Source organism: Rutidosis leptorrhynchoides, chromosome 1 (genome assembly GCF_046630445.1).
Source record: "Rutidosis leptorrhynchoides isolate AG116_Rl617_1_P2 chromosome 1, CSIRO_AGI_Rlap_v1, whole genome shotgun sequence".
NCBI classification, from domain to species: Eukaryota; Viridiplantae; Streptophyta; class Magnoliopsida; order Asterales; family Asteraceae; genus Rutidosis; species Rutidosis leptorrhynchoides.
Genome location: NC_092333.1, coordinates 379805735 through 379832485, shown reverse-complemented (window position 1 = coordinate 379832485; position 26751 = coordinate 379805735). Strand labels below are relative to the sequence as shown.

General features: G+C 36.1%; 1 protein-coding gene and 1 long non-coding RNA gene across 2 annotated transcripts; one reads left to right on the top strand and one right to left on the bottom strand.

The window, feature by feature from the left end:
* Positions 1-2527: 2527 nt before the first annotated feature.
* LOC139900665 (F-box protein At2g35280-like) lies at positions 2528-3253 on the bottom strand. Its single transcript, XM_071883429.1, has one exon. The coding sequence runs from the start codon at positions 3251-3253 to the stop codon at positions 2528-2530; it is 726 nt and encodes a 241-aa protein (XP_071739530.1).
* A 4133-nt stretch (positions 3254-7386) lies between these two features.
* LOC139871078 (uncharacterized) lies at positions 7387-8586 on the top strand. The gene is made up of 3 exons (XR_011766638.1): positions 7387-7523; positions 8130-8316; positions 8405-8586. It is a non-coding gene; the product is annotated as an uncharacterized lncRNA (long non-coding RNA).
* Positions 8587-26751: the final 18165 nt, after the last annotated feature.

Sequence of the window (26751 nt, the reverse complement as noted above, 5' to 3'; positions counted from 1 at the left end):
CATGAACACAGCTGGTGCATTAGTCATACCAAACGGCATAACCATAAACTCATAATGATCGTAACGCATTCTAAAAGCAGTCTTTGGGATATCATCCTCCTTCACCCATATTTGATGATACCCGGAACGTAAATCGATCTTCGAACAAATCGATAAACCTTGCACTTGGTCAAATAAATCGTCGATTCTCGGTAGTGGGTAACGGTTCTTGATGGTAAGCTTGTTCAACTCTCGGTAGTCGATACACAACCTGAACGTACCATCCTTGTTTTTGACAAATAAAACAGGAGCCCCCTACGGTGATGTGCTCGGTCGAATGAAACCACGCTCCAAAACTTCTTGTAATTTGCTTTGTAATTCCTTCATTTTGCTAGGTGCGAGTCTGTAAGGAGCACGAGCTATCGGTGCAGCTTCGGGTACAAGATCTATTTGAAATTCAACGAACCGGTGTGGAGGTAGTCCCGGTAATTCTTTCGAAAATACATCGGGAAATTCTTTTGCGACGGGAACATCATTGATGTTCTTTTATTCGGGTTTGACTTTCTCGACGTGTGCTAGAACGGCATAGCAACCTTTTCTTATTAGCTTTTGCGCCTTCAAGCTACTAATAAGATTTAACTTTGCGTTGCTCTTTTCTCCGTACACCATTAAGGGTTTCCCCTTTTCGCGCAGAATAAGAATCGCGTTCTTGTAACAAACGACCTCTGCTCTCTCTTTTTTCAACCAGTCCATGCCAATTATCACATCAAAACTTCCTAACTCCACTGGTATCAAATTAATTTTAAACGTCTCGCCAACCAGTTTAATTTTTCAGTTCCGGCATATTTTATCGGCTTTAATTAAATTACCGTCTGCTAATTCGAGTAAAAACTTATTATCCAAAGGCGTTAAAGGACTACTTAATTTGGCACAAAAATCTCTACTCATATAACTTCTATTTGCACTTGAATCAAATAAAACATAAGCAGGTTTATCGTCAATAAGAAACGTACCCGTAACAATCCCTGGGTCTTCCTGCGCTTCTACCGCATTGATGTTGAAGACTCTTCCACGGCCTCACCCATTATTGTTCCCTTGGTCTGGGCAGGTGCTTCTGAAATGACCCGGCTTTCCGCATCCATAACAAATAACGGCAGCATTATTTGTTCCAACATTATTTGTTCCTCTAATCTTGCCAGCCGATGGTCTGTAAACCTCACACTTCATCATACCATGACCCTTTCTATTACACTTGGTACATGATGTCGTACAGTACCCGGTCGGATGGTATCCTTCACACCTTTGGCATAGAATTTTCTGCCTCTTGGTGTCACTATTGTTATTGTTGTTGTTGTTAGGGTTATTGTTATTGCGGTTGTTATTGTTGTTTGGACGGTTGTGGTAGTTGTTGTTGTTGGAGTTACGATTGTTGTTGTTGCGATTGTGGTTGCGGTTAATGTTGCTATTGTGGTTGTGATCGTTGTTGTTGTATTTGTGACCTTTGTCACCATTTTCTTTTCACTTTCTCTTACCTTCTCTCATTTTGGTCTCTCCGGCCGCCAATTCTTTATTTCTTCCCTCAATCTGGCCCATGAGTTTGTGAGCCATTCGACTTGCCTTCTGCATTGAGATAGGTGCGGATGCACTTACATTCTCCTGAATCCTTACCGGTAGCCCCTTCACATATGTGTCAATCTGTTCTTCTTCGTCTTCAAACACTCCTGGGCACAACAGAGATAACTCTGTGAATCGTCGCTCATACGAGGTGATATCGTACCCCTGAGTTTGTAATCCTCTAAGCTCTACCTTGAGCTTATTAACTTCATTCTTGGGACGGTACTGCTCATTCAACATGTGTTTGAATGTTAACCATGGTAGTGCGTAAGCAGTATCTTGTCCCACCTGCTAGAGATAGGTGTTCCACCAAGTTAACGCAGTACCTATGAAGTATGCGTGGCGTATTTCACTCTATCCTCTTCGGCACATTTGCTTATAGCAAACACAGATTCGACCTTCTCGGTCCACCGTTTCAGTCCGACTGGTCCTTCAGTTCCATCGAACTCCAGAGGTTTACAGGCAGTGAAAGCCTTATAGGAGCATCCTACATGTTTTCCTGTGGAGTTAGTTCCACTGTTAGACCCTGAGTGATTGTTGTGCAAACCAGCCTGTACTACGGCTATGTTCGTTGCGAGAAAAGTGTGGCATTCTTCCTCGCTCATGTTCAAATTTTGTCGGGTAGTCAGTGCCATTTCCTTCAAAAATAGTCAAAAGGGTTAAGTTAATCATATAGAATATTAGGAGTAGTCAATAGTATTTCGTAGCATAATATAAACTTATTTATAAAAGCCTTTTCTTCATATTAGCGTTTTATAATTGTAATTCGGGTAGTACCTACCCGTTAAAGTTCATACTTAATAGCTAATATACAAATTAACTACTACAATTCTATCATGAAAAACTAAATACATTAATACTTCACGCTTAAACTTCTGGTACAATATCTTACAATCATACAATATCACTTATTTTACATAGCACACGATAACTATTATACAAGGCGTGAAGTATTGTAGCTGCTGAGGCAATTCAAGTTAAACTCAAGCCGTTCAGTAAAAACACGCAACTCATAGGACCAAAAACAATACACGCAATCCGGTTTAACCAATACTATTTCCCATCCTAGGTCAAGTGGAAAATAACCTTTGTGACCCTTAATAGTGCAGCATGTTCTGACGTCGTCAAAAGGATGAGGGTTACATAATACCCAACAGTGTCGTAATAAATCAAGAACATTGGTTCTCACCTCAACTACCAAATCCGATACCAGCGGAAATGTTTGATTAAGGATTTGTAATCCCATGTTTTTTTCCTCTGTTTGGCAAGTGGCAAACATAACCAAACCGAATACATAACATGCCTCTTTTAGTTGCATATTTACAGCTTTTTCTAAATAATGAAGTCCTATACCGGGATATATAGAATCATAATAAGTTCTCAAACCATGGCGAAAAATCGCATTAGGGGTTCCATAATGTATAGCCATAAAGAAAATACGGGCCAACTTACGGTTTCCCCAAGGTGAGATACACCACCTATCAAAGGAAAGCCTTTTATAAACCAAGGCATGGTCGGAATGACTATCAAATGCCTTACAAACTAATTTTGTCAGAAACAATTGAGCCGATGAATCCTGACCAACTCTAGACAAGATTTCAACAATCATATCCTGTGGCAGATCTTCTAAAATATTCAGCTGTCTATCCCTAACATCCATTTTCGTATTTCGTTTTATACTGTAAAAGAAATGAAAAATTATACTTAGATCTATAAAAGAAGATGATGGTAAATATAAAGGCATAACAAGCAATTTTCACATATAACATAAAAGTACAAGCACGCTATAATACATATATTACAAGGCATAGTAAGAGTAAATGACTGCAACTCTTTATTCAGACTTATTTGCTTCTTCTTCCTCGGACTCGGTTCGTTTTGGTAATTTCCTAGGGATAAATCCGTCAGTCCTAATACGAGCAGTCATTTTCATACCCTTTTCAGAAGGACCTAGTCTCTGAGATGTTCCAGGTCAATAATTAAAGTTTAAGTGATACGGGTGTTTACGGTATGAATGGTCAGGGTTATTCCTGATAACTAATGGTCCATCGGGCCTGTGATCGGGTTTCTCTATCTTGATAGATGGAGATTTTCCCTTATTGTTTTTTCTTTTCTTTCAACTGAACCGGTGTAATTTCTATCACTTCATCAGAATCCTCATCGGGATTCTCTTTCGATTCCTCAGGAAATTGGGAATCTTCCCAGTATTTTTCTTTCTCAGCGGAGACACCATCAACCATTTTTAACTTTAGTACATTAGTTGAAGATTTTGACTCAATATCTGAGTCGCTTGAGTGACTACTATAATCGGAGTCGTTTGATAGCCTAGCATGATCGGATGAAGTCATCTAATACATAATAGCAAGCACGTTAAGAGATTAATATATCACATAATATTTGCATGTCAAAAATATATAGTTTCCAATAAAAGTGTTAAGCAATCGTTTTTAAAGTAGACACAGTCGAAGTCCAGACTCACTAATGCATCCTAACAAACTCGTTAAGACACACTAATGCAAATTTCTAGTTCTCTAAGACCAACACTCTGATACCAACTGATATGCCCCGTTCATATCGATTATAAACGTTTCATATTAATTGGTTTCATTACGAGGTTTTGACCTCTATATGAGATGTTTTTCAAAGCATGCATTCGTTTTAAAAACAAACCATAACCTTTATTTTATCGACAAAGGTTTAAAAGACATAACATAGATTATCAAGTAATGATAATCTAAAATACAACTTTTACACACGACCAATTACATAATGGTTAATAATAATTTGTTACAACAATGTGTTTTCCGAATACAGTTTTTAAACATTATCGTATAAGCATGCTGACTCCAAATCTTGTCTTTAAATAGCATGCAACAGTGGAAGTCTTTTTTAATAATCATCTGAGAATAAACATGCTTAAAACGTCAACAAAAATGTTGGTGAGTTATAGGTTTAACCTATATAATAAAATGTCATAATAATAGACCACAAGATTTCATTTTCATAAATAGCATACATGCATATAGCAATCTGTATAAAAATCATTCGTATGATGAACACCTGGTAACCAACATTAACATAATGCATATAGAATATCTCCCGCATACCGGCACTTCGCAATCAGTATGCCATATACCAGCAATCGCAATCAGTATATATATATATATATATATATATATATATATATATATATATATATATATATATATATATATATATATATATATATATATATATATATCGAAGTATTAAAGCAGTTCATATCTCTGACTGGACTTGTCAAAGCCCATAGATCTATCTTTAGGATTCGCGTCAATTAGGGGCCATTTCCCCGATTCTTAGGTTACCAAGTTAAAGGGGCGATATTCGGTATAGTAATCCAACCATAGAATGTAGTTCAAGTACTTGTGTCTATTTTGTAAAACATTTATAAAGCTGCATGTATTCTCATCCCAAAAATATTTAAATAGTAAAAATGGGACTATAACTCACTTTCTCATATTTTCAATTCGTCAAAAATCAGATTTGGTCGCGGATCAATTCACGAACTTATAAAAAATATATACATATATATCAAAGTATGATATAAATACATTCACGTCATATTTTTATTTACGTGTTGACGATTTAAGTTGTTAAGTTAGCAGTCCAACGTTAGTAGTCCACAGTTAGTAGTCCAATGTTAGTAGTACATATATAGTTCAATATATCACCTTGAAATAATCAAGACGTATTGTACACGTATTATCCAAGACTAAATCATGACCCAAGGTACAGCTATTGTCTTAGAATTAATCTAGACGTATTGTGTACATGGTGTCTTTCGATTTATCTGACGTATTGTGTAACTATTGTCTTAACTAATCAAGATTATATTATATTGTCTCGGACTTAACCAAGACTAGTATATTACAATGAAATACCCATGACATTATTAAATACATGTATAATACAAGAAAAGTTAGTTAGGATATGGTTAGTATAGATTTTATCGAAATAATCGCGTAGCCATTTTAGCCATTTCTAACCAATATTGTTTTGCCCATAGCTTCTTCATTACAAATCAGTTTTGAGTCAATCAAATTGCTATGGTTTTGTAATGAACTCTAATTTCTAAAACTAAACTAAAAAAGTGATGGTTTATAGTCAGTGTTACAGGTTACAAGTCCATTTTGAAATAAGTAGTCATTTCCGTCGAAAGAACGACATCTTGATGACCATTTTGAAAAACGTACTTCTACTTTGAGTTTAACCATAATTTTTGGATATATTATCTTGTTCATATTAAATATAATTTTCCCAAAAGACAAACTTTTAAATCAAAGTCTATGATAGTGTTTAATTATCCAACCCAAAACAGCCCCCGGTTTTACTACGACGGCGTATGTCCGGTTTTATGGTGTTCTTCGTGTTTTTAAGTTTTAAATCCTTAAGTTAGCATATCATATAGATATAATACATGTGTTTAGTTGTTTTTAAAAGTCAAGTTAAAAGGATTAATTTTGTTTGCAAACAAGTTTAGAATTAACTAAACTATGTTTTAGTGATTACCGGTTATATACTCCGAATAAGATAGCTATATGAATATGAATCGAACAAGGTTATGAACAAGGTTACTACCTCAATTTTAGAAGGTAAACCTACTAGAAATGACAAGAAATAATCTTGAGCTTGAAAGGATCTTTGATGGCTTGGAAACTCTTGAAGTAGAATCATGGAATGAAAACAAGTTCAAGTAAAATTACTACTTGATTTAAGATAGTTATATTTATAGAAATCGAAACAAAGCTTGAATATAATCATTACCTTGATTTAGAATGATAACCCACTGTAAATAACAAGAGTTTCTTGATCTTAGATGATTACTTGGAATGGATTAGAAAGATTGAAAGTAATCTAAGTTTGAAAGATTTTTGAAGTGTTCTGGAAGTGTTCTTCTTATGATGATTATAGCTTGATTCTTGAAGTAGTTTTTGATGAAGATGATGATTATTTTACTGGAAATTTTGTTCTTGAGTGTGTGTGTGTGTGTGTCTTTTGAGAGAGAATTAGAAGGAAAATTAGAAATGAAATGAAGTGAATGGTGAGTGGTGAGTGGGGTTAAAAGGAGTTCATGTTTTGTTTTCTTGTTCATAAGTCATGCTAGTTGTCAAATGGTTGGTTCCACATGTTTGTTGACTCATCTAGGGCTGCTAAGAGCTGATCATTATGTGTACATACATATAGTATATACATCTAGAAGCTGGGTATTATACGGGTGAAAGTACCGTATGAATACAAGTAGAATTCTTGAGAAAATCGAATGCGAAAATGAGTGTAGTTATCTTTGTTGAGTATAAGTATTTTGATATATGTAAGTAAGTCTTTCAAAAGTGTATTAATACATCATAATACGATACATATGTATTCATTTTGATTAAGGCATTAATTCGTCGTTAAACGTTACATGTATGTATTGTTTCGAAACCTTTATGTTAGTAGTCTCATTTTATGTATCTAGTTCATTGTTAATATATTTAATGAGATACTTAATTATCATTTTATCATGTTATATATATATATATATATATATATATATATATATATATATATATACCATTATCTCATTTATACAAGTTATAACGTTCGTGAATCGTCGTACTGGGTGGTCAAACGTTTATATAAAATCCATTTTAATTAACCAAGTCTTAACAAGTTTGATTTCTTAACATATTGGAACATTTATTCATGTAAATATTCATCTCATATAATATATAATCATGGAAAAAAAAATTCGGGTCATTACATCCATAGGGTTGATTTTTTTACAAATTGACTAGAAGAAGATATCATAAACGAATTCGTTCATGAGTAATTTGAAACAAATAACGTTCGTCACATCGCTCATCAGTTTAATTGTTCTGTTCAAGGTCAAAAAATTATACGAGCAGGTAATCTCATTATTTAGCTCTTAAGAATTTGCTCATATGCTCGATTATGTTTATGTTGGTTTACTTAATTCATCTAGTTAGGGTTTCGATGAAAGATTCTGGCTTCTATGCATGGTTAACTTGTTTCATTGGTCATGAGTCATGACTATTCGAATTAGAACATTTTATTCTTCGATTTACCAAATGAAGTAAATCATGTGATATTGAATTGAGCTTTTGTGTATCAAGTATGAAGTGCTAAAGTTTGATTTGTTACAAAGATTTAGATATAGGTGGTGATATGAACTTGGCAGACGGGATACGTGTTCCCCAGTTGGGTCGGATTCTCTTTCTGACGTGGTGTTGAGGTTTCTATTTGCTTTATCGATTACCTTTTTTACAACGTTGCAAACCCCGCTTCTAGGGGAGTATTCGGACCCATTCGCCTTGACTGATTAACTAAATGGATATTGAAAAACCCGATCTGTCGGTTCTTAAAAAGGAGTCGGTTTTTTTTTTATAACAAAAGTGCATGTTTTCAATTAAAAATGTTCTTTTTGTTTGATGTTGTTGAAATATTTACTGCCAGTACTCTTATATGATTACAACAAACTATGATTTAAACAGCCTGCTGCAGCTCGAAGACTAAAAATAAAATTATAGCCGAAAAGCATTTTACAGCAGATTATGGAGTTCAATGATATGTTGAGGTTTGGTTACAGGACGGTGATATCGGAGATTATTGGTGTGTTCAGACTTTATGAATTTTACCCCTTCAACGGAACATATGATTCTATGGTAGAGTGGTCTGAAGGTATAAGTCAGTTTGAATACTTCATATTAGCTGTGATATGTAGTTTTTTCATATTATTCTTACATGAATTGTTGCGTTTATTTGGCAGAAGTTTCATATGTTAATTGGTGATGTGTCACTAGTGGCGACGTTATATGAATACGTGGAGTTCACACATCCGTAAACTGAAACAGAGATGATGATGGTAGTACCTGCTACTACATCATATCATGGATAATGGCTATTTGTGAAACCCTTCACATTAATCAAACTGGAATTCTTCTCTCGTTATCCTTCTAATGCGTGAATCGTGGCCAAACAGAAAATAACAATTGATAAATTGTATTACTCGTATGTAACACACAAAGCCTACGGCTTCTTTTTATTCAACCCAAAATAATCATAATCAACTGAATAATGATAATTAATCGATGACCTTTTAAACAACCAAATAGAAGATAAACTAAAAAGATAAGATCAAATATTTAGATTAAAATAGACTCCAACTATAATTATCCGATATTTTACTTGCTTTCTACGTCCAATGCAATTCCAAAATGCCATCCAATTCCAATTCAAGGCCTTGCACTATTTCGCCCCAATTTCCTTTTGTGGGCCAAATAATTCTCCAGCTCATTTATCCTAGACTATTTGTGATGCTGCCTTATTTTATTTAATTGCTTATAATTACTTCGGCCCAACGTACCACCTTATTAATAAAACTAGGCCCACCTGGATCATACGGGTATGCATCATACTCCCCTTCTTCGAAAAGACTCGTCCTCGAGTCTAAGAAAACATAACACCCATCAGTTGAGAAAAGACCCTCCAATTCCTTCATCTTGTCTTCAAATTCCTTAGGCTCTTGCACCATCTTTTCAGTGACTCTCTTTGATAAAATTCCCTTATCATTGGGACTAGGACTCTTATGCTTTTGAACTTCGAATACTTGAACCAAAACACCAAATTGATTATAATAATAGGTTCAGAAAACCTGTTCCTTTTGATTGCTTTCACCGGCCAATAAAACACCTTGGACAACTGCATCATACACAACAATTTCCTCATCAATTTCATAAGAAGAAAAAAATTCCTCACCATCAGTATCATAGATGGGTTCGGTGCTATAGATGGATTCTCCATCCTCACTATCCGTATCATAGATGAGTTCGTCATCCACATCATCCGTATCATAGATGGTTTCTGAATCGATTCGTTCTGAATCGTACTGCTTGGGGAATCGTTGTTGGTTCAGTTCCAACTCGGCGATTCGCTTATATAATCGTTCAATTTCTGCGTCTCGAGGGTCTTCGTTGCCTCTTTCGGCGTGTCTACGATTATCCCCATCGCTACCTCGGTCGGTGATTCTGCAATAGTCTCCTCGATAACCTCCACGAAACATTGTTTGGCCAAAACCTGAGCTCTGGATACCAAATAATGCGTGAATCGTGGCCAAACAAAAAATAACAATTGATAAATTGTATTACTCGTATGTAACACACAAAGCCTACGGCTTCTTTTTATTCAACCCAAAATAATCATAATCAACTGAATAATGATAATTAATCGATGACCTTTTAAACAACCAAATAGAAGATAAACTAAAAAGATAAGATCAAATATTTAGATTAAAATAGACTCCAACTATAATTATCCGATATTTTACTTGCTTTCTACGTCCAATGCAATTCCAAAATGCCATCCAATTCCAATTCAAGGCCTTGCACTATTTCGCCCCAATTTCCTTTTGTGGGCCAAATAATTCTCCAGCTCATTTATCCTAGACTATTTCTGATGCTGCCTTATTTTATTTAATTGCTTATAAGTACTTCGGCCCAACGTACCACCTTATTAATAAAACTAGGCCCACCTGAATCATACGGGTATGCATCACCTTCACTTGGATGTTTTTAACAAATGATAAATTTCACTTTACATTTTCTAATGACATGTTTGTCGTAGTTATGTTTTTTAGCGTTTCCCTTATCGCTGATCGCTCGGGTGATCAGCTTCAAATATAAGCTGATTTAGTAGTTTGTCAACCTTTTAATTTGTATCAAACTGGTTATATTAGAGTTTTTAATCTGATTTTTTCTCAACTAATACCTAACTAAATGAGTACACAATGTCACATTTAGAGCTTTTGAAGTTTATCGACCCATTAAGCATGATTTTATTTTACTACATTCTGGTGGAAGATGTTTTATGTTTTGAATGGGTGAGCGATGGGTCAAGCAGATATAGGTTGAAACTTTTCCTTTTTTGGTGTAAACTGAAACAGGCTGGCCAAATCGGTTCGGCATTTTTCTGTCAAGATGATATTTTTCTATATAATTGAAAGGTTATTTATTTTGTTATACATAATTTGAATTATTTGAATTAATAGCTATAAATAGTTTAGAATTAGCAACGGGACAGAACCGCGCGTTGCTGCAGTTCTTCCGAGAGTTGTTTTTCGTGTTTATTGGTGGAGAAATGGTACATGTTTACATAAACTGAGCGTATATTGTCCGATAGACTTTCGTAGAATTAAGTATTTATAAAAGCCAAATGGGTACGACTATTTGCCTAATCCCATCGTTGTTGCTAATGTTTTGCAGCTTCCGCCAACTAATGGGTCTACACTTAAAGCATAATAAATGTACTATATGTAACATCCCGCCTTTTTCCGTTTACTTTTTCCTTTAACTATTTAAATCCCGTTATATGTTTATAACATCTCCGGTTAATACGTGTTTTAAAAATATCTCGTCTAGGTATTTCACGCACCCGCAAACGAATTTGAGGGACTAGTTTCGCCAAAATGCCAAAGAGGTGACTAGCCTTTGACTAGTCAACCCCCACCCCCATCTTTTCTTTTTCATTTCCCTTTTCTTCTTCTACTTCCATATTTTCTCTCAATTCTCCAATTTCAAGAATCATCATCTAAATCAAATCGAGCAAGCATCCATCTAAACAAATTGCATATTCGGAATCCTCTCATCTTCCTCTTCGATTCCATACCGATTTCATCAAGTTTGGGTAACTTTCTAAAATCACTAGATTTGGTGTTCTTGATGTTTTTAACTTATAAAATTGTTAATTAGTGTCTATGGCTCAAGTCTAACATGATTATATGATTTATATGCTCGATTTCGTTATTTGAAGTAACTAGCTTGAATATGAACTTTGGTGTGTTTGATTTGGTAATTTGGTTGCTTAAATGTTGTTGTTATGGTAAAGTGCAAGTATTAAATGTGTTACTAGTAGCACTAGCTTCAAATTGATGTGTAGGTTGTTTTAGAAAACTTCGTAAACTTGATTATTGGTTTTGGTGGATTTGGGTTAGGGTTTGATGAACTTGAAATGAACTTTTGATGCTTTGAATGACATGAAATGTTATTTGTAAGTGTTAGGTTGTATTGTATGCTTGATCACCTTTGAAACGTCATATCATTCATGTAAATTGGTTTCCGAATCATCGAATTTCATTTATGAACTTGAGTGCATTTAATGAGGAGCTTTGAATGTGATTTTGGTTGTTGTAAAAGTAAATGTGATGGATGAAATGTGTTTATTGTTTTCCTTGTCAAAATACCTTTCCGATGATATAAGATACATGCTTTGGTTGTTTGCGGGTCATAAATGTTGATTGGTTGAAGTTAGGTTCGTGCATAAAACTTAAAAACTGCCAGAATTCTCTGCACAGGTAATGGCGCGGCGCGCCATATACCCGCGCGGCGCGCCAAAGTGGTCTGTCCAACTTTGTCGATTTTCGAATAATGTTTGCTATGCTACGCACCTCCGATTCACATGTAACTTGTTCTAACATGCTCATATATGATTAAAAACCTCAGAAAAATAGTTCGGGACCCGACCCGAACGTGTTGACTTTTTCGTTGACTTTGACCGACCAAAGTTTGACTTTTTGTCAAACTTAACCAAATGATTATGCAACCTTCCTAACTTGTTTCTATACTTGTATCTTGCATGAAACTTGACAATTTGATTTCACATGCTACATAATCGAGTCGTAACGAGCCGTAGGACTAATTGAAAATCTTTGACCTATCGTGTTTACCGTTATTGATACGACCTATTTGTTTAGGTCAAGACTAGCACTATCCTTTGCACACGTTACTTTGTGAAGTACTTTTCATACGTGCACTCAAGGTGAGATCATAGTCCCATCTTTCAAACAACTTTTATGCTTTAAACTATGGGATGAGAAACATATACGTATCATACTTTTATACATTGAACACAAGTACGAAAACGAACATTCCACGTACGGGTTTGAACGAAAATCCTCAATTCAATTATCATTAGTTACACTTGCAGGGTGTAAACGTGAACTTATATTATGTGATCACATGGGCTTGACGAGCCTCATTCGGACGGTTCGCTACCGTTAGCGGATGAAATATATTTTCGGGTCTAGTGTATGTTCTAACACTACGCAAAGGGTGCAAAACAGTTAAGTTTGATAATTGGGTGCCCGCGAAACAAATAACAACTTTGGAATGCAAATGATTTTGATAAATCATATTATATTAAATCTTGTGGTTCAAATGCAACGTTTACTAAAACACCTATGATTTCACCAATGTTTTCGTTGACAGTTTTCTATATGTTTTCTCAGGTCCTTGAAAGCTACTTGATACATGCTTCCGTACTCTTTTTGATACTTGCTTGGATGTCGAGTATGCATGCATAGTTGGAGCGTATTTTGACTACTTTAATTTGTGTCGCATAGGTTTCATTCGTACGTTAAACTTTGTATTGTAACTAATCTTTTGAACTACATTTATAAACTTGAAACATCCTTTTACTTATGAAATGAATGCTACATTTTTGGTCAAACGTCATAATAAAGACTTATGACCACGCAACGGGACCGAAGTAGTCGGCGCCGTCAAACATGATTTGGTCGGGTCGCTACAGATGGTATCAGAGCGTGGGTTGTAGGGATTTAGAGTTCATTGGTGTCAACCCCGAGTCATAGGGTACATTGGTGAGTCTAGACTACAACCGGCATATAGACTTGAAGTAGGAATTACTTGACTACTTGTGCATTATACTCGAACTCGTCTATCACATCAAATTCTTATTCAACCTTAATCTCACGTTACTTAATTTAATTGACGCGCCACCTTGACTATATGAATTAGTGTCGAATGCACATATGAATTAGGGTAATATAATTTATGGGATTATATTACGGTGACTCATATGAACATTCCGACATTATGACATAAAGAATTTAAGGCAAGTCAAGGAAAATTTTTCCCTATCCTTATTCCATATCATGGTTAGTATTATTAAGAATACTAATCAACGGTATTCTTGTGTTTTGAAGGAACAATGCCTCCTCGTCGTGTGCCACGCCATGAGACTCCCGAACAAGCTCTACAACGAATGATAGCCACCGCCGTGGAAGCGGTCATGGCCAATCACTCCTCCAACAATAACAACAACCATAACAACAACAACAATGGAGCCGGTAACTCAAACGAAGGGTGCTCCTACAAATCTTTCATGGGGTGCAAACCTCACACTTTTGATGGAACCGGGGGACTGGTTACTCTCACTCGATGGTTCGAACAAACGGAGGTCGTCTTTAGCATAAGCGGTTGTCGGTACCAAGACAAGGTCAAATACTCCACTCACACCTTCGCCGGTGTCGCTCTTACATGGTGGAATACTTATGTACAATCGGTGGGTACCGATGAAGCTCACGCCCTCTCTTGGGCCGATTTAAGGGAAAAGATGGTCATCGAATATTTCCCTCGCGAAGAAACCCGAAAGCTCGAACAAGAGCTAAGAACCTTAGAGGCGGTCGGAAACGATCTCAAGGCCTATAATCAACGATTCGCCGAACTATCCTTGATGTGTCCCAACCTCGTGAACCCCGAATCTCAAAGGGTCGAACTTTATATGTATGGTCTTCCAAAGAGCATCAAACAAGGGGTGATGTCATCCAAACCCGCTGACCTACAACAAGCATTGAACATGGCCCGCCAATTGATCGAAACGGTTGACGAAATCGTAGTTCCGGCACCTAAGGCCGAGGATAAATCGGGCGGCAACAAAAGAAAGTGTTAACCCTCCCAATCAAGCAACAACAACTTTGCTAAGAAGCCTTACACCTCCGACGCCAAGAAAAGTTATGGCGGAAATAAACCCTTTTGCAACAAATGCCACAAGCACCACTATGGTGAATGTAGCAATCTATTTTGCCACCGGTGCCAAAGGGGTGGTCATGTGGCCAACGATTGTAGAAGTGCCGCCTCCGTCGCTCAAAAGGTGCCCAATGCACCAATACCGGGTACTTGTTATGAATGTGGCCAAACAGGACATTTTAGAAATGCATGTCCGAAGAAGAAAGCCAACCCCAACACACGCAGCCGAGCTTTCAACATCAACACTGAGGAAGCCCGAGATGACAATGAATTAGTCACGGGTACGTTTCTCCTCAACAACACTTATGTTACTTGTTTATTCGATTCGGGTGCCGATAAGAGTTTTGTATCTAAGACTTTGACTCATTCTTTTAATACTCCACCACTCCCACTAGATACCACTTATACCATTGAAGTGGCCAACGGAAAACTATTGAGTGCCGACACATATTACCGGGGGTGTACGTTAAACATTTTGGGTAATGAGTTTGAAATTGACTTAATACCCATGGAACTAGGAAGCTTCGATGTATTAATCGGTATGAATTGGCTAGCCAAAACGAAATCTCGCATCCTTTGTGATCTTAAAGCAATCCGAATCCCTATCGAGAATGGTGAACCTTTGATCGTCTATGGCGATAAGAGTTGCACCGGACTCAACTTCGTTTCGTGTATTAAAGTTAGAAAACTACTCCGTAAGGGTTGTTTTGCGATCCTTGCTCACGTTAAGAAAGTCGAGTCCGATGAGAAGCACATCGATGATGTGCCAATTGTTAGTGACTATTCCGATGTATTTCCCGACGAATTGCCGGGTCTTCCACCTCATCGACCGGTTGAATTCCAAATCGATCTTATTCCGGGGGCCGCACCCGTAGCACGTGCACCTTATAGACTCGCTCCATCCGAAATGCAAGAATTGAAAAGTCAAATCCAAGAACTACTTGATCGTAGTTTTATCCAACCTAGCCATTCACCTTGGGGCGCTCCGATTTTGTTTGTTAAAAAGAAAGACGGATCCCTATGAATGTGCATTGATTATCGTGAACTAAACAAATTGACGGTTAAAAACCGATATCCTCTTCCTCGCATCGATGACCTCTTTGATCAACTACAAGGGTCTTGTGTATATTCAAAAATCGATCTCCGCTCGGGTTATCATCAATTAAGGGTTAAGGGGGCAGATGTCTCCAAAACCGCTTTCCAAACTCGTTATGGTAGTTATGAATTTCTTGTAATGCCATTTGGTCTCACTAACGCACCGGCGGTGTTCATAGATCTTATGAACCGTGTGTGTAAACCGTATCTTGACAAATTTGTTATTGTGTTCATCGATGATATTTTGGTTTATTCTAAAAGCGAAGAAGAACACGAGGAACACCTCCGACTTGTGCTTGAACTTTTAAGACAAGAACGACTCTATGCCAAATTCTCCAAGTGTGAATTTTGGTTAAAGGAAGTTCAATTTCTTGGTCATGTTGTAAGTGACCAAGGTATTAAAGTCGATCCAACGAAAATCGAAGCCATTAGTAAATGGGAGACTCCCACTACTCCTACTCACATTCGTCAATTCTTGGGTCTTGCCGGATACTACCGTAGATTCATCAAGGATTTCTCTTTGGTTGCTCGTCCTCTAACCGCTTTAACTCACAAGGGAAAGAAATTCAATTGGGCGACCGAACAAGAATCCGCATTTCAAATCTTGAAAACAAAGCTAACCACCGCTCCTATCTTGTCACTTCCCGAAGGCAATGACGATTTTGTTGTGTATTGCGACGCCTCGAAACATGGTTTTGGGTGTGTGTTGATGCAACGAATGAAAGTCATTTCTTATGCTTCTCGACAACTCAAAAGTCATGAACGAAACTACACGACACATGATCTCGAACTCAGAGCCGTTGTCTTTGCACTTAAAATGTGGAGACACTATCTTTATGGAACCAAGAGTACTATCTTTACCGATCACAAAAGTCTCCAACACATCTTCGACCAAAAGCAACTAAACATGAGACAACGAAGGTGGATTGAAACCTTAAACGATTACGATTGCGAGCTTCGTTACCATCCCGGGAAGGCAAATGTAGTAGCCGATGCCTTAAGTCGAAAAGAAAGAGCGGTGCCTCTTTGTGTCCGAGCCTTAAACATCACCATCCACACCAACCTTAATAGCCAAATTCGGGTAGCCCAAGATGAGGCTCTCAAGGATGAAAACGTTTCACACGAGCTCTTGAACATTCTCGTCTCTCGATTCGAAATTAGAGAGACCGGACTCTGATATTTCGCCAGAAGAATTTGGGTGCCTAGTTATGGGGACCTACGAAGCCTTATTTTAGATGAAGCCCATAAGTCACGATACTCGATTCACCCCGGTGCCAATAAGATGTACAACGACCTTAAACAACTATATTGGTGGCCGAACATCAAAAGGGACGTAGCTACTTATGTTTCCAAGTGTTTGACATGTTCCAAAGTCAAATCCGAACACCAAAGACCGTCCGGATTACTTCAACAACCCGAAATCCCGCAATGGAAGTGGGAAAGAATAACAATGGATTTTATCACCAAACTACCAAAAACGACGGGCGGTTATGATACCATTTGGGTTATTGTTGACCGTCTCACCAAATCTGCACACTTTCTCGCCATGAAGGAGACCGACAAAATGGAGAAACTTGCACGACTTTATATCAAGGAGATCGTAGCCCGACACGGTGTACCTTTATCGATTATCTCCGACCGAGATGGCCGTTTTGTTTCTAGATTTTGGCGTACCTTGCAAGAAGCATTGGGAACGCGTTTAGACATGAGCACCGCATATCATCCTCAAACCGATGGACAAAGCGAACGTACAATTCAAACCTTAGAGGACATGTTACGAGCTTGCGTGGTTGATTTTGGAAAAGCTTGGGACAAGCACTTACCTCTCGCCGAGTTCTCTTACAACAATAGTTATCACGCGAGTATAAAAGCCGCCCCATTCGAAGCATTATATGGCCGAAAATGCCGTTCTCCTCTTTGTTGGGCCGAAGTAGGCGACGTACAAATCACCGAACATGAACTCATTCACGAAACCACCGAGAAGGTCGTTTAAATCTGAGATAGGCTTCGGACGGCCCGGAGTCGTCAAAAGTGCTATACCGACAAAAGACGCAACGACCTTGAATTTCAAGTCGGTGACCGCGTCATGTTAAAAGTCGCACCTTGGAAGGGTGTAATCCGTTTTGGGAAACGCGGGAAGCTAAATCCGCGGTATATTGATCCTTTCGAAATCTTGGAGCGTATTGGAACCGTTGCTTATCGTTTAGATCTTCCGCCTCAATTGAACTCCGATCATCCTACCTTCCATGTATCTAACTTGAAAAAGTGTCTTGCCGAACCCGATATCGTCATCATTCTCGAGGAACTTACTATTGATGACAAACTTCATTTTGTGGAGGAACCGGTTGAAAATGTGGACACCTCCGTCAAGACATTGAAACAAAGCCGAATCCCGATTGTTAAAGTCCTTTGGAATGCCAAAAGGGGACCCGAGTTTACTTGGGAAAGGCAAGATCAAATGCAAAAGAAATACCCTCATTTATTCCCGGCTCCGGAAATGCAAGATCCCGAGGAAGAAACAACGACTACTACGCCTACTTAAATTTCGGGACGAAATTTCTTTTAAGGAGTAGGTAATGTAACATCCCGCCTTTTTCCGTTTACTTTTCCGTTTAACTATTTAAATCCCGTTATATGTTTATAACATCTCTGGTTAATACGTGTTTTAAAAATATCTCGTCTAGGTATTTCACGCACCCGCAAACGAATTTGAGGGACTAGTTTCGCCAAAATGCCAAAGAGGTGACTAGCCTTTGACTAGTCAACCCCCACCCCATCTTTTCTTTTTCATTTCCCTTTTCTTCTTCTACTTCCATATTTTCTCTCAATTCTCCAATTTCAAGAATCATCATCTAAATCAAATCGAGCAAGCATCCATCTAAACAAATTGCATATTCGGAATCCTCTCATCTTCCTCTTCGATTCCATACCGATTTCATCAAGTTTGGGTAACTTTATAAAATCACTAGATTTGGTGTTCTTGATGTTTTTAACTTATAAAGTTGTTAATTAGTGTCTATGGCTCAAGTCTAACATGATTATATGATTTATATGCTCGATTTCGTTATTTGAAGTAACTAGCTTGAATATGAACTTTGGTGTGTTTGATTTGGTAATTTAGTTGCTTAAATGTTGTTGTTATGGTAAAGTGCAAGTATTAAATGTGTTACTAGTAGTACTAGCTTCAAATTGATGTGTAGGTTGTTTTAAAAAACTTCGTAAACTTGATTATTGATTTTGGTGGATTTATGTTAGGGTTTGATGAACTTGAAATGAACTTTTGATGCTTTGAATGACATGAAATGTTATTTGTAAGTGTTAGGTTGTATTGTATGCTTGATAACCTTCGAAACGGCATATCATTCATGTAAATTGATTGCCGAATCATCGAATTTCATTTATGAACTTGAGTGCATTTAATGAGGAGCTTTGAATGTGATTTTGGTTGTTGTAAAAGTAAATGTGATGGATGAAATGTGTTTAGTTGTTTTCCTTGTCAAAATACCTTTCCGATGATATAAGATACATGCTTTGGTTGTTTGCGGGTCATAAATGGTGATTGGTTGAAGTTAGGTTCGTGCATAAAACTTAAAAACTACCAGAATTCTCTGCACAGGTAATGGCGCGGCGCGCCATATACCCGCGCGGCGCGCCAAAGTGGTCTGTCCAACTTTGTCGATTTTCGAATAATGTTTGCTATGCTACGCACCTCCGATTCACATGTAACTTGTTCTAACATGCTCATATATGATTAAAAACCTCAGAAAAATAGTTCGGGACCCGACCCAAACGTGTTGACTTTTTCGTTGACTTTGACCGATCAAAGTTTGACTTTTTGTCAAACTTAACCAAATGATTATGCAACCTTCGTAACTTGTTTCTATACTTGTATCTTGCATGAAACTTGACAATTTGATTTCACATGCTACATAATCGAGTCGTAACGAGCCATAGGACTAATTGAACATCTTTGACCTATCGTGTTTACCGTTATTGATACGACCTATTTGTTTAGGTCAAGACTAGCACTATCCTTCGCACACGTTACTTTGTGAAGTACTTTTCATACGTGCACTCAAGGTGAGATCATAGTCCCATCTTTCAAACAACTTTTATGCTTTAAACTATGGGATGAGAAACATATACGTATCATACTTTTATACATTGAACACAAGTACGAAAACGAACATTTCACGTACGGGTTTGAACGAAAATCCTCAATTCAATTATCATTAGTTACACTTGCAGGGTGTAAACGTGAACTTATATTATGTGATCACATGGCTTGACGAGCCTCATTCGGACGGTTCGCTACCGTTAGCGGATGAAATATATTTTCGGGTCTAGTGTATGTTCTAACACTACGCAAAGGGTGCAAAACAGTTAAGTTTGATAATTGGGTGCCCGCGAAAAAAATAACAACTTTGGAATGCAAATGATTTTGATAATCATATTATATTAAATCTTGTGGTTCAAATGCAACGTTTACTAAAACACCTATGATTTCACCAACGTTTTCGTTGACAGTTTTCTATATGTTTTCTTAGGTCCTTGAAAGCTACTTGATACATGCTTCCGCACTCTTTTTGATACTTGCTTGGATGTCGAGTATGCATGCATAGTTGGAGCGTCTTTTGACTACTTTAAATTGTGTCGCATAGGTTTCATTCGTACGTTAAACTTTGTATTGTAACTAATCTTTTGAACTACATTTGTAAACTTGAAACATCCTTTTACTTATGAAATGAATGCGACATTTTTGGTCAAACGTCATAATAAAGACTTATGACCACGCAACGGGACCGAAGTAGTCGGCGCCGTCAAACATGATTTGGTCGGGTCGCTACACTATATGTGCATTACATAAAATAAATATATCAAACATAGTTATTCATTTTCCCATTGTCAAGCTCTCGTGAAAATTTATTTGCTTTCTTTATTAGCAGCAAATCATCCGTTCCAGCCATTTCAGCAGACCATTGTTACACATACGGGGAACAACTCTTTTTGCATTTGTCAATATCCAAATTTTTATTTGAACCTTTAAAGGAACCTCGAAGCTTGAGTTTTGTTTGTTTGCCTATCAAAATATGTGTAAAACAGAGTCTAGGGCATCATCTCTACAGACCTACAGCAGAAAACGTATATCATAAAGTGGACTTCCAAAATAACATAGATGTAATCAACTGAACTATTGAGTCCCACAAATGTATTTTTATCTATGGATTTATTTATAGAGTCTGGGACTCTATGAATTCAAGACTTTTTGGTTAAAAATACACTTTACAAAAAAGGACTCAGTAATAATCTATAAACTCTTTAATGCAACTAGAAAAATGACATTTAATTGGCTCTAAGAAATAAAAAAATGAATGCATATATCATGTTACCTCGTAAAGGAAGGGTAACCAACAAAAGATGCTTCAGCCATCATATCTACAAACTGCAATTCTACAATAAAAATAAAAAGAAAGTAGATGAATGATAAATGCCAAATAGAAAAAAGGGAGAGTTAAGATCATTGGCGTATACGTGGATTGAAGTAGCAGTGAGTGTCTGAATATTATCGTTTTGAAGCTTAGTGTGCTGATGTCTGTAATATCATTTATTATTATCGTTCCAAAGAGTTAGCAATATTGGTGTGTCGCTGAAGTGGATTAACATAATGGAATTTTTGTATTTTTGTTTTGTTTTTATGTAATATATGTATAGATTTGAATATATAAATGGTTTAACTACTTACGTGAGATTAATGAAATCAAGTGAGCGGCGTAGTTTTTGTTCCACGTTTGGGCCGCTAGTTTCTTCAACGTCTTCAATGTATTGGATGCATCCGATGCAATATGCTTGAAATTTGTTTCAGCATATAATATAGATAGCCTTTCCAAAGAAATGAAAAGCAAATAAGATATAGATAATATCTTAACGTGCTTATTTTGTTGGCATAATAGGCATATTTATATTGGTACGGTTTCGTGTATTACCTGTGATAGTGTAGGCTTTTAACAGACTCAATGTGAGGGAGGTCGGCTTTTATATTGTATAATCAAATTTTTTTGTCGTTTTGCATATGAAATTCGTTTGCTGAATTCATTTTCATATGTTTGCGAAGTGAATCTTGTGCTTGTAATACATCATTACTTGAATAGCAGTGCCCTGTTCATTATGTTTGAATTGTGTTACTTTGAGTAACTTTTGAACACTGTAACTATGTCGGTATACTTACATGTCTGATAATGCTCCAAATGAACATATATTTAGTAGCAATATCCTCCCAATATGTAAATTATTTAGTTGTAATTGTCATATTTTAAGTTGTAATCGTTTATATTAAATAAGTGCGAAGACAAAAGGCGAAAACGACAATTTGAAGACGCAAATGACCAAAAAGCTCAAATGTACAAGATACAATCCATGTGATTCAGTTTATTAATGAGAAACGTCTAAAAATGACAAAAGTACAAGTTGCGGAACGCAAAGTACAAGATATTAAATTATACGAAAGGACGTTCAAAAATCCGAAACCGGGACCTGAGCTAACTATCAACGCCCGACGCAACGGACCAAAAATTACAAGTCTACTATGCACAAGAATATAATATAATATTTAAATAATTATATAAATTATTTATATATTTTATATTATATTAAATAGTGTCGGCAGACTAAAAAACAAATGAATGTGAGCTGGTGCCAGACACCATGCGATCGCATGGCCAGAAGGCACATATCCCATGCGATCGCATGGCCCGAAAAAGTTGGTCAGGTCCTATAAATAGCCAGCTTATTCGACGAGTTTTAAACATAATAATAATAATACTCCTCTAATAATAATAAATATATATATATATATATATATATATATATATATATATATATATATATATATATATATATATATATATATATATATATATATATATATATATTAGTATAGGGTAGTTTTATATTAGATTAGTTTGGGTTATGTAAAGGTTATTTTACGGGTTTTAAAGTCGAAGCTCTGTCCGTGTAACACTACGCGATAAATAATCAATGTAAGCTAAGTTCTCCTTTTTTTTAAAAAAAAAAAATTAAATAAAAACTCTCGGGCCCGAACACTGTAGCAGCCCAGCTCTTGGCCCGAAACCCTACCTCATGCGATCGCATGAGATTTTAACTTCCAGACCATGCGATCGCATGGCTTGAGTTGACAGGCCTGGTAACCTCAGCCGACAGTTTAGGGTTTTAATTAATTTATAATTATTATTATTATAACCCTAATTAGGTTAGTTTATTTAATTATTAGTTTTAGTTTTATTTAATTAATTTGTATTTTTAGTTTAATTAGTTTTAATAAATTATAAAACTAATCCTTTTATAAAATAAATAATATAAAAATAATATTTTTATAAAAATTGTACTTTTTACAACTTTAAGTTTATTTTTATATTTTGTATCTTTTTATTTGTTTTAGTGTAATATTTGTATTTTTTTTGCTCGTATTTAGTTTTAATATAGTTTTTACCATAGTTATTTTTATTTCTAGATTTTTAGGCTTTGCCGTAAAATCTCTGAAGTGCTTTTTCTTTAGACTAAGACTTAGGTGCTTTAGAATTTTGCGACGCTGTTTATAAGTTTTAGTACATTTTTAAATTATTGCCATTTTGGGATATAGTTTTCCTTTTAAGCTTTAATATTTTTAGACGCAACTTTTAATTCTTAGTTTTTAGTTCCTTTTTAAGTTTCGACGCGCTACTTTCTTATTTTTATTTTTCGACGCCTATTATTTTTCGACATTTTTATTTTTCGACGTTTTTCGACGCACTTCTTTTTCTTCTTATTTCTCGACGATCTAGTTTTTAGGACATAGAATTTTCTATTTCTTCTCTAAAATTTCAAAAACGAAAAATTATTTTAAGCGGTTAAATTGATAGACATCAAAATTTTCTGCTTCGTAGTAATAGTTGGATTTGTTAGTGGCTGAGTTGTGAGCTTCCGATTTAAAGGGTTCTGGCTCCCTGCTGCATCTATTGGCTATTCAAAACGTGGGCAAAAGCAAAAAAGTCTATTAATTTAAAAACTTATATAATTTTTATTTTTATAACTAATAGGATAATTAAGTAAATGCACCACATTGTAGCTAAAATTTGGTAATAAGCGCATTATGGAAAATCTCGAGAATATTTTGGAAACTCTTTATGACATTCGAAATCAATTTAATCAATACTCTCAAATGGGTGTTGATGAAAATTCGTTCGGTCAATCTTGGATCACGAATGACGAAACAATAACTGGTTGTGAAATCTGTGGAGATTATCACTCAATATGGGAATGTTATTATTACGTTCCTATGGAAAATTATGAACCCATGGAACCTGAAGGGAACGATTATGAAGAATACAATTCATATTGGAATTATTCCCAAGAATATTTCCAAACTCCACAACCAGAAGATGAGGAAAATTATGTTTCTGAAAATTCTTTAGATTATATGAAAATCAAACTCGAAGAACTTGATGCTCAAAATGAACAAATGAGAGAGTTTGTAAATAGGCAAGCTGAAACTCTATCAGATTACGCACCTGTTGATCTGAGGAGTCATGTACAAGAAAATCTCATATCATCGAATTTTGATGAATTCGAGAGCTCCGAAATCACCAATTATCCCGACGATACTTTTTATTCAGTTTTACCAATTTCACAACATATCGACACATTAGCCTTTACCGACAAAATCATCGATCCATCAATGAATGAAGAAGAAGTAAGGGTGACAAATTGGTACTCTTGGAAAACAATAACGTTGAAAATTTTACCCCCGAGACCAAAATGGTGAGACCAATAAGTACCATTAATGAAGAAGAATTTGCTTCGATCCCGAAATCCACCATTCCACAACCTTCCAACCCAATATTCTCAATAGACGAGTCATCTACCAAAGATGAACTACAAGCTGTAATAGATATGGACACCTCGAATTTCACCCAATTGGGTAATAGAGGTGAAAACCTTGATCCCGAGAATGAACAAAAGGAAATGTTAGGAATTGTCCACCATATAGAAATATGTATGTCGGTGTATATCGATCCATTTGACCAAGAACCAAAAAAGAGACGTATCCATTTACTAAAAGCTACACTTAAAAAAGAATTAAGTAGTGACGATCGAGTGGTTCTAAACTTTAAACCCATTGATATATTATACACCACCTGAGATGTAAATAACTGGCTCACTATTCTAATTCGTGAAACTTATTCTACCTACTTCACATATCGTCAGCTAAGTGTGGGGAAGTCTAACCCCACTTAACGTTAAATTAGGGGTTCGGGTTAGTGCATAACTCGTTAATAAACATGCATAATAAGTAAGGGTAAAAGACGCATTTTCAAATATTAACAAACAGCTCAGAAAATCAGCCGTTTTTGAAGAAAAAAAACATGTGTGATAAAACAAGAAGGGATGAACGATGAGGCGCGCCATCTATCATTCGACGAGCTTTGTAATTACAAAACTGGGTATCTTTAACTACTTTTCTGCACTAATCACCCTCATGAATTTATAATTAGAGTCTGATTTCATGCAAATGAGGGCATTGCATGATCTCAAGTGTGGGGAAGGGTAATAATTCTCTCAGGTTTACACTTGGTTTAATTGCCAAATTTTGTGAAAATTTGAAAAATTTTCAACTAAATGAATTCAAAATCATGTTTATACATATTTATGAACGATGAAAACTAGGTATTAATACCGAAATTATCGTTACCTCGGAAAGGACATAAAATTGAGAAACACCCTAAAACACTTGAATTCATTTAAAATGGAATAAAGGAGAATAAAAAGGCAAAGAAAGAAACTAAGTGTGGGGAGAATGTACCAAGTTATTCAATTAAAAAAAACTATCTATCACATGTTTCTGTAAAGTTATTGCAGGTGCTTTTGTTTTGGACTAAATTGACTGTTTTACCCGCAATATTATAATAAAGATAAAAGAAAAGATGGATCTACACGATGAATCAATTCCATCAGTAAAAGGAAGTAAAGTCTTCCGAAAAAGACACGCGGTTCTTGATTTAGGTCAAGAAGTTGTCGTCCAGACCAGCTGTAGGTTGACGAAAAATCTAGAAACGTCATCTCTAAAATCAGCAGGACATCCACGGACCTCAGCATCAAACAGGGTCGTCAAGTGGTCAGATTTATCCTAACCATGAGAAGGATTTATCTCGTACAATAGGGGGCACCGTGTAAATTAGCTTGATAAGACTAATGAATCAGATCCCCGGAAAGGATAATCTCCTTAAAGATTAAAAATCATCTTTTAAGACTGATATTACTCAATCCTAGAGATTGACCTTAAAGATTGAGAATTACAAACTCATGGAATTCGATGATATCTAAACTCGAGCTTGAACGAGAAAATATTTTGATCAAATTAAAACCAATTTGTTTTCTAAAAACCCATTTTTAATGCGTTCATTACCATTGAACGTAAAATCCTAGGAATTCACCTAGAATTCATTAGGTCACCTGAACCAATTCGGGTGTCAACCGTAAGAACGGTGGTTGCATAGCATGGTCGAAGACAGGACCTTGTGCCAGACCGAAAAAAAATTATAGGGTGATCTTTACTATTGCTCCTACAAAGGATAATAATTGCATCCGACACGTTTTAGACCATGAACAAATGTATGTCATTAGACATTGACTTAACAGTTTCTTGTTCATCGCTTTCCTTTACAACCGGACGGTAGTTTGCCGAAAGGTAATATACGGGACAAGTATACTGGACGTGTTGCTTTCCCAATACAAGGTTAGCAAGTGGGTGACACAAAACCACAAGTTTTGAGCTAAAATTTTAAAATCTGAAACCCACAAAACTCACAAAAACATTTTGCAAACACCGGTGAAGGGGTATTCCGGAAAACTTATCTAGGGTAAAAGCTAGAATGAATTTTCAAAAGATCAAATGTTTTCATAAAGATCCAATTTCCTTAAGGATCTAAATTTTTATAGTCATTCGGGACTGTAAACCACATCGTTACTATCATTGTTTATACCGCCGTATCAAAATCACTAATGTATAAAGTGTGAAGAATAAAGAAGTGATTCGTGTGATTTAATTTCAAGTTCTGTATTGCTTGAGGACAATCAACGTTCAAGTGTGGGGATATTTGATAGTGCTCCAAATGAATATATATTTAGTAGCAATATCCTCCCAATA

Coding starts and splice junctions, on each gene's coding strand:
- LOC139900665 (XM_071883429.1), bottom strand. CDS start 3,253: ATGGATGTTAGGGATAGACAGCTGAATATTTTAGAAGATCTGCCACAG.